The 9,585-nt window shown below is 39.0% G+C and overlaps 1 protein-coding gene across 1 annotated transcript; it reads right to left on the minus strand.

Annotated features, from left to right (window-relative positions):
* Positions 1–2,993: 2,993 nt before the first annotated feature.
* On the minus strand, positions 2,994–4,961 carry LOC103074093 (toll-like receptor 13). Its single transcript, XM_082931326.1, is given in 3 exon segments — positions 2,994–3,156; positions 3,158–4,016; positions 4,019–4,961. Coding segments are annotated over 3 exon segments (1,965 nt in total).
* Positions 4,962–9,585: the final 4,624 nt, after the last annotated feature.

Genomic DNA, 9,585 nt, shown 5'->3' on the forward strand with positions numbered 1-9,585 from the left:
GGAAAAGAAATTCAGATCTTTCTAACAAATTAAGCTTAATATATTTTTAGCTTTACTGGCAGGAAGATTTCTCTTTTTCTCATCTAAATTTTCTTCTGTTCCAATTTAAACCACTTGTTACTGCAGATTGATTGATGATAGAGAAATTAACTACATAATCATTTCCAAATATCTTTTTTATATAATTACAGCTCCAATGGCTTCATTTTAAAGTGCCTATAGTTTTAGTAATTTGGTCTAGGAAATGAATTTCCCTGTATCTCAGCTAAGTAAATATTTGATACATGTAAAAACATAATGCAAACCTTTGTATAATGGATATGCCTTGAGTTAGTGCCCCAATCCCTTCCAAGACTACAACAACAAGAATGACAATGGCACCATTTTATCTGTGGTGGTGTGATGGTATTTTTTTTAATACAAAAGACAGTTCCATTTCTTTTTTAAGATGATCTCAAAGACTGGCGAGACAGTTTCGTTCAAGGAAATAATCATCCCTTTACTGGATTAAATATGTTCTGTGGGAAAATACCCACTGTTTTCCTATTTGGAGATTTAAGTTGTGAGGAGAAAATCTTATTCACCTGGCTGATAGTCACAAGCAGGACCAGCTTCATGGGCATGTGACCAGTGCAGTCACACAGGGCTCCACACTCAGAAGGTCCCTGTACTTGGTTTAGTGCTCTGCCATCACTGTCTTGAAATTCTGAATAACTTTTGGACAAGTGGCCCCGCATTTTCATTTTACATTAGGCCCTGCAATTATGTAGCTGGTCCCAAGTACATGGGTGAACACTGCTGTTCATCTGGTTTCCTGGAATATATGTATAAAATTTAGTCTCTGTTCCAGCATGATTGCCTCATCGTTTCGAAAATGAAATGAGTTCAAGTTATTAATTATCCACCTTTCCTTCCAAGAAGGACTACACACACATGCACCAATGTGTACTTTCCTACTAGGCTACAGCCATCACCCTCTTCATGGTATTGTGCCCCTCATATCACACACTGTAATTTCAAAGAATCCTATACAGCCATTGATTGGCATGCTGCCCAATGATCTTAGTCTGCTAGTCATTTTCACTTATTAATTTCATGGCAGAATAATGTATAGAGATGTTTTTGTTTTATTTTTCCTGCTGTGGAAGAATCAGGAAGAATAAGAGAAATATAGCTCCCCCCATCCAAAGGGAACATACTCCTATGCCTGTTGAAGTTGTCTGAAGACAGGAAGTTGTCTTCCTATCTTAGTTTATTGAATCATGCCAGTGTGTGTGTGTGTGTGTGTGTGTGTGTGTGTGTGTGATGGGGGGAGAGCAGGGTACAGAATAGTGACTGAAGAACCCAGAGAGGTGAAGTTTACGTAAGACCGGGAAAAGAACAGAGGTCTACTTGCCATATCCTTGAGTAGTGGGATCCAAGACCCATTTCATCTCCAGGGAGGTGAATGGCTATCTCCAATTTCAGCAAAAAATGCAGTGCCAAGCATAGCCCAGAGGCAGCAGAGTCCTCAGACTCCAGGGATCCAGCTTGGATGATGGGCATACAAGTGGTAATGTGGACCAAATACTGGAGAAATTGCCCCCCATTTTTTTCAGGATGCAAAAGAAAAGAGTTGTTTTTCACTCCTGAGCACTTCCTTTCTACAAAAGTCCTCCACCAACTTTTTCTTTTTTTGCTTTATGCAAGAACATGAGGGGTTAGTGGGTGAGGATGAGGAACCCATAATGACTAAGATAGAATTTTTAACGATCTAGCAGAACAGGGCCTCAAATTCGGATATCATTTGATTTAAAGAAAATTAAGTAATGTCATATTTCTTGCATCTCCCATGAGGCAGTTGTAAACCTTTCCTGCAACAATGTAATATTTAACCCACAAACATCCAGCTGATGACTCACAATTTCCCACACAAATGCCCTTGGATTTTTCCCTAACAATTTAACAAAAGTCCTGTCCCAAACAGGCTGACCTCTCTTCACACAGGGGAGTCATGTGTAGTACAGAGAGACCTGGCAAGGGACCACTGAGGTAGACATTTGACTACCTCAGCTGCTAAAGATTCTGCCCATCAGGGTCTTTCTTCCTCAACAAACTCCTCCCAGAGTCTTAGGGATAAAGGGCAAAGACCAAGTCCTCATGGAGAGACAATCAGAAAAGGACAGTGTTGGTACCCTACTAATCCCACTATAGGCTGATCTCCTCTAGATCCCTATGGCCCCTCTTGCTCCAGAAATTTATAGCACTTTTCCTGTAAGAAATTCCTTCCTACAGGAATCTGTAGCACTTTTGCCTACTACCAGAGCCATGGCCCCTATGCTGGGTGTTGCTCCCTACAGATATTGCCTGCCTCAGGACACTGGTCTGTGTCTGGTGCTTGAAGCATGAAGCCATTGGGGCTACAACCCTATGAACAGCTGCCAGAAACTGCTCTATGAAGTCTTTTTTATCACAGCTAGGTGATAGTTCCTGCAGTCATCATTGCACTGCTAGATCATCAAGCCTGCTTCCCATTGAGTAAATCAACGGATCCAAACTAGGACTCTCCTAACGCTTGGGCTCTGACTTAAACAGAAGCTGGCCTTTGGAATTTCATGCCCTATAGGAGAATACACCAGAATCCTAACTTTTTTTTTTTTGCTTTTATTAAACCCTGTGTGTGGTGTTTATGTTGTTATAGGTTCTTAGAAGGAGTATAGTTCAATCTATCTTGACAGGAACTGATTTGGATAAACTAGCTGAGCAATGTTCTCAAGCACATATGAGAGCCCTACTTTCCGGATTTCTAATCCCCTAATAGCGGGATTACATCCCCTAACACTGTTCCTGAAGCTTCCTCAGGCAGCTCCCTTCACTCTTCCAGTTGCCTGATGGACATTAACCAAATAATGGTCATGAGCAACCTTCTCCCTGCAGAGCAGGTACGTTCAGTCACACTATTAGTCAATACACACTTTGGGCAACATTGGATTTGAGGTCACAAAGACTTCTAGTCACTGGGCCACAATCAGCTGTGTGTTGTCTTTCTCCACAGATTTGTTGCCCAATGCATTTCTAATACGAGCCCAGAAGAGTGGCCTCTCTTGGGCACTGTCTGGCGAGGTGATAAATGTCTGCCTATTCACAAGTTTCCTGAGTCAGTGGTAGCTGGATAACATATTTGGGGATCTCTTCCAGGAAGATCAAGATGATGACATCCTCGTGCTCATAGAACATCTTGATGCTGGCCAGCTGTACTTCAAGCTGGCACCATTCACTGTGCAGGTAGTGGTTACTGACCACACACAAAGTTTTCCGGCTGGTGTTTATGTCATTCTGGATGTTCTCAAAGATGTCTATGCCTGGATCAAAGTCCCAGTGGTGAAGACAGAGCTTAAAAGTGGGCTGGCCACCTTCTTCTAGGGCTGGAACAAGCTCTTCATATACCCACTGCTCATCAGTGGCAGTGAAAGAGACAAAGGCATCATAGATGAACTCCTTCTCTGTCCTTTGCCACTTGGCCAGGTACCAGGCTTAAAATATGTAGAGCCCATACCATAGAGACAGAGTCATCTTGGCAATGAACCAAGAGGAGACAATGGTTGTGAGGACCAGACTGAAGGAGCAGAAGAAGCAAAGTTTTCCTAGGTCAAAATTACACATAGAATCATCAAAATCTATCAACAAACTCTGGATATTTGGCTGCTGACAAGTATAGCTCCAGAGGTAGGGCATATGGACATTTGCTGTGTTTACTGACCAATTCTTGAACCATGCATTGTCACAGCTGCGCTGAAGTTTGTTCCCATAGAGATCAAAGTACTTCAGAGACTTCAGATTCTCCAGATGACTTTGATTAATGACTCTTACGTTGTTGAATCTTAAAGAGAAGTCCTGAAGGCTTTCTAATCCAGAGAACATGCCAGGAGTCAATGATTCTAAGTTGTTGTTTTCCAGGTGCAGCATTTTTAGTCTTTTGAGTTTTTGGAATAAGGAAATATTTAAACTGAGACTTCGGTCTCCAGATTTTGTTCCTGGAGATTAATCAGGGAGTCAAACTGAAGGTGGTCTAGGAATACCATGGGATTTTTCCCTAGGAGTAGCTCCTGCAGGCCATTCAGCCCTTGGAAGAAGTTGGTTGGAACAACCTGAATTCCATGTATTTGTCCTTCTAGGTTGAGTTGTTTCAAAGACTTGAGGTTCATAAATGGAGGAAATGGCAAGGTCCTACTGGTTTCATAACTAATTTTATTAAAACTGAGATTCAAAACTTCTAGATTTTCCAGTCCCAAGAAAAGGCCTGCTTGAAAACTTGACAAGATATTGTATGCCAAGTCAAGTTTATAGAAGTAATTAAGTTCAGAAAATGCATTCTCCTCTATGTCTTTCAGGTGGTTCTGGGAGAGAATGAGAACTTGGAGCTTCTTCAGAAACTGAAATGTTCTGCATTTCAGTGTCTGAATATTGTTGTATCCAAGGTCTAAACTCTCTAAATTTGGAAATTGAGGAAAGGAGTGTTTGTCAATTTTTACTATCCAGCACCCAGCCAAGTTGAGCTCCTTCAATAAATACAGCCCATAGAAGCCCATATTATTGAGTTCTGTGATGGGATTTCTAGAGAGAAAGAGAGATTGTAGGTGCCTCAAGGGTGAAAATGCAAAATCTGGAAATCTTTTAAACTTATTGTGGCTCAGGTCTAGGGCTCTCAAGTTCTGGAGGGCACTCCAGGTCCTGTTTCTGACAAAGGAAAGTTGACACGTGTTTAGATTCAGCCTTTGGAGGCTGGGCATAGCATCAAACTCACTGTCATTGAGGTGAACAAGATCACTGCTTTGGCTCAGGTCAAGGGACAAAAGCCTGGTACAGTTGGCAAGGCGCTTTACGCCCCCTGCATTAATGGCATTTTCCCAAAAAACCAAAGCCTCTAATACAGGTAAATTTCGGAGGAGGCGACACCAAATATAGACATGGTATATCTTCATTTAGTCAAAACCTCCCTTATATTTTTTTAAAGTTTTAAAATATTCTCTGTAAATTTTTGTGTTTCTGTGTTAGGGTATGTCCTAGAAACTTTTAGATTTTATTATTGAGATATTGAGAAATATCTTATTTTTTCCTATTTAATTTTCTAGTTAAGTATAGCAAGGGTGCCATAAGTTTTTAATTTTTTGTGTTCTTGTTGATAATAAGCATAGAAAGCTTTCTGAACTCATAATAGTTTTTAAAATATGACTGTTTATTCTATTAGGTTTATCTGTTAATGATTATGTTCTCTGTAGGTAATGGAAGTTATATATCTCTTTTTCAAATTCATACATTTCCTATGCATTTTTTATGTTGGTCTCATAATATTGGTCACAACCTCCCTATATTAAATCATAGTGATGATAGATTTTTTTTGTTAATGGGATGACATCTATAGATTTTCAATTAATTATTTTATTTGCTATAAGTTTCAATATATATCAAGTCAGAAAATTTCCCTCATACTCCTAATTTTTTAAGGAAGAATATAGTTGAGTTTGACCAGAACACAAAGAGAGAGGGGGAAATAGAGCCATCAACTAAGGGAGAGTGTACAGGGGCAACAACTTTCTTGCACAGATGATAAACTGGCAGTAAGTACAGAAGTGTGAAAATATCAAGCACTTACTATGTGTCCAGCATTTTCATAGGCATGAATGACTCACTACAAAACTCAGCAAGATAAACAGTCTTAACCCCACTGTATACATGGGGAACTGGAAGCTCAGAGACACAAATATTGTACAGCTAATGTGAGGCAGATTAGCAATTCAAAGAAAAGGCTATATCTTATTTATGTGGAAATCAGATGTAAGTTTACATACATTTTTAATAGCAGTTTAATTAAAGTATATTTTATATACCATAAATTTTATTCTTTTAAAGTGTATAATGAAGTGGTTTTTAATATAGTTGCAAATTTTTGCAATTATCACTATCCAATTCCAGAAAATTGTCTTCACCGCCCCCCCCTCAAAAAAGCCCTGCACACATTAGCAATCACTCTCTATTCTTGCTTTTATGTAGGCCCTGACGACCACTAATCTATTTTCTCTCTCTATGGGTATGCTTATTCTGGACATTTCATATAAATAGAAACACACAATATGTGGCAAAAAAAAAGAAAGAAAAAGGCTATATCATCTCAGAACCTCATGTTCTTTCCACTACCTTCTGTCGCCCCTTAATTCCAAAAGAGCAGACCCCAAACATTTGTAACAATGATTACATCACAGGGATACTTGTAACAACTCTGTCTCAGTGGTCACCTTGAAGAATGCTAATTTGGTGTATAAATTCTAGAATATTCCACAAAAGGTGATGTCCTAAGTTTATACTTACATTTTATATTCATATCAATGACAGAGAAAATGAAAAAAACAATGATCTAATGATAGTTTCAATTTTAAGTCAGCCCACTGGTATTAGGACTGAGATGAGTAGATTTATTCCGTGCTAGGAGGCCAATGCTTTAAGGCATTTTAAGTTTGTTAGGCAACAGGAAGGAAATGGATCAAAGGATGAGAGATTTCATTGCAAAAGTAAATATAAGAAGAAGGAGGAGGGCAAAGAGGAGAAGGAGCAGAAGAGGAAGAAAAAGTAGTAGTATAAGTAAATATGTCTTGCATGAGTGTGAGGTGACTCAAGGAAACTGGGTTGAACAAGATGGCATTGCCAGATGAATGTGTTCTCTGCTCTCACAGATGACAAGGGTTACCAATATGACCCCTAAAATCTATCCCTGTTTGTCACAGGAAATTTTAAATGAAGGAAAACTGTAAAGCTCCAAACATCCAAATTGCCCACCCTGACAAGGTACAGAAAGGGACAAGATTTGCTGGTAAAGGTTCCATGAGGACAGGGCTAGTGGAGGAGGTTTCTTTTACCTGAAACTGCTGGTGTTACTGCAATCAAAGGAGCATTCAGAGCCAATACCAGAGCAGGGAGCTAGGGCCTATAAACCATAGAAGAAGAGAAGTACCTAAAGGTAACCAAAATGAAGGGCTTCTAGAAGCAGTTGTGGAACTAGGTTCAGCATGCCAGGGAGATGAGAGCAGAGAGTAGACAGTCAAGAAAGTGAATAGGAAAGAATCTGTGCAAAGACCCAAACAGCACTGGTTTTTGCAGCTTGAGTTTAGCCCTGTCACACTGAACTTTTCAAAGTACTGGAACAGGGCAGAGAGCCAAACTCATCTGGCTGTGGTATTCAAAATGAGGCAAGGATAGTGAAGAAATAAGAACTTTCTATAGTAGACTAAAGATACATGCTCCCCAATGTTCATAGCAGCACTATGTACAATAGCCAGGACATGGAAGCAACCTAAGTGTCCATAAAGAAATCAATGGGTAGAGAAGTTGTGATAATTACTCAGCCATAAAAAAGAACAAAATAATGCCATTTGCAGCAACATGGATAGACCTACAGATTGTCATACTGAGTGAAGTAAGTCAGATACAGAAAGACAAATATCATATGATATCACTCATATGTGGAATCTAAGAAAAAGGGTACAAATGAACTTATTTACAGAAACAGACCCTAGACATAGAAAACAGACATACGGTTACCAAAGGGGAAGGAGGGTGAGACATAACTTAGGAGCTTGGGATTAACAAATACACACTACTTTATATAAAATAGATAAACATCAAAGGTCCTACTGTGTAGCACAGGGAACTATATTCAACATCTCATAATATCTTATAATGGAAAGGAATCTGAAAAAATATATATATATAAACTGAATCACTTTGCTGTATACCTGAAACTAAGACAACATTGTAATTCAACTATACTTCAATTAAAAAAGAAATTTCTACAGTAAACTAGATGTCGTATACTATGTAATACAATTTTATGATATTGTCACTGTGCTGCCCTACTTAATTTCTATATTAGAAAAATATATCTATGCTGACCATATTTTATGAACCAAAAGTCAAGACATGCTAGTCTTACATTGGGTTAGAATATTTTTCATTGGAACTAGATTTTAAATTTCAGGATGTATTTTTACCATATTTGTAAATGTTAGTCTAAAGCATAGCATTTAGCATTTGATTAAAAATGATATTTGTAATCATTTTAATTTTTAAAAAAAATTGGCATCAGGCTTTCAGTTTAGAACACACTTATTTCGAAAACTTTTATAAGCAAATAAGGTTTGATTTACATCGCTTCAACCTAGACCATCTTTTCCCAAAATATTATATGCCATGGACTGCCTAGATAGCAAATTCTTTACTGAAAAAAGTTTAAAAAAATTTTTCCAATAGGTGGTACATGCAGATATTTAAAATTCAAAGAGCACAGAATGATGCACAGTAAAAATGTAAGTCTCCTCACCCCAATTCCTCAGCCCTCCTCCTTTGTTATCAGCTTCTCCTGTGTACTTCCAGACAGAAAATCTCTAAAATGTCTGTAAGGAGAGGCTATGAGGATACTGGACAGTTGGGTGTGGGGCAAGGAGGGAAGGAGTCCCCACAAGGGGAAAAAAGAGTACACAAAGGGTGAAGGCAGGAGTCATGAAAGACAACTTTGACTAGTTTATAACTTTGTCATTAGTTCACCCTTGTTTAGAGAGCCCGTAGCCTAAAGCTTTACTTTCTTGTAGCAAAGCTTGCTATACCAAAAGCATCTAAAAGCTGAGCATCTGACTCCAGGTTCCTTAATATTTTTTCCTCCAAAATAATGATTAAAAAAAACTAGCACAAAATTAAATGTATGGATGCAATCTACCATGAAGCTGCTATAGAAATTCTAAAGCTCCACTTCTCAAAACACCTGGAAACTGGCTTCCCCCTAGTTAAGGAGCAAACTATGTGAGAAGAAAAGGGAAAAAATTATTGACAAATACAGAACATATAAGCTAGTTCATTTTTAGGGAAACACAAAAAGTTGACTGTTTTCTACCTTAGCTTCCAGATTCCATTCCTGATCCTCCTCTGTCCACTATATACTCTTTTTTTTTTCTTTTTTGGCTGTGTTGGGTCATCGTTGCTGCACACAGGCTTTCTGTAGTTGCAGTGAGCGGGAGCTACTCTTTGTTGCGGTGCACGGGCTTCTGCAGGGGACACGGATTCGAGCACTATATACTCTTAAGTCAATATTTCTGTGTCCTTTGCTATGCATTGGTGCTTGACAGCCAGATTTACCCCTTCCCCCTTCCCACAAGGATGCAGCTGATTTTTTGGACTGGACCCTGTCAAGCCAGCCCATAGAACTCGAAGTGGGGTACCCACAGAGTAAAGGAGGAGCTGTGGTTCTCTCCACCCTGGAGCCAAGTCAACCAACTTGCAAGTCTACCCATGATACGCCCACTGCAGAAACTGACAGGATCAAAGGAGCCATTCAGAAAACTGCTCAACAAAGACTTTTCAAGGCAGCTGCTGCTGTATTTTCACAGACAAGACTGTGCCTAAAATTAGCACCCAGGAGATTCTAAACCATTTGGAATTTCTTTCTCTTAAGCCTCAACACTTCATTTCAGGTTAGGGCATTTTAATGGACAAAAGGAAACCTTACTTACTTACTTTGTTTTTAAAGTAAACTTTCTATTTTGAGATAAATGTAGATTCACA

This window comes from Lipotes vexillifer, unplaced genomic scaffold (assembly GCF_000442215.2).
Source record: "Lipotes vexillifer unplaced genomic scaffold, Lipotes_vexillifer_v1.1 scaffold945, whole genome shotgun sequence".
Classification (NCBI taxonomy): Eukaryota; Metazoa; Chordata; class Mammalia; order Artiodactyla; family Lipotidae; genus Lipotes; species Lipotes vexillifer.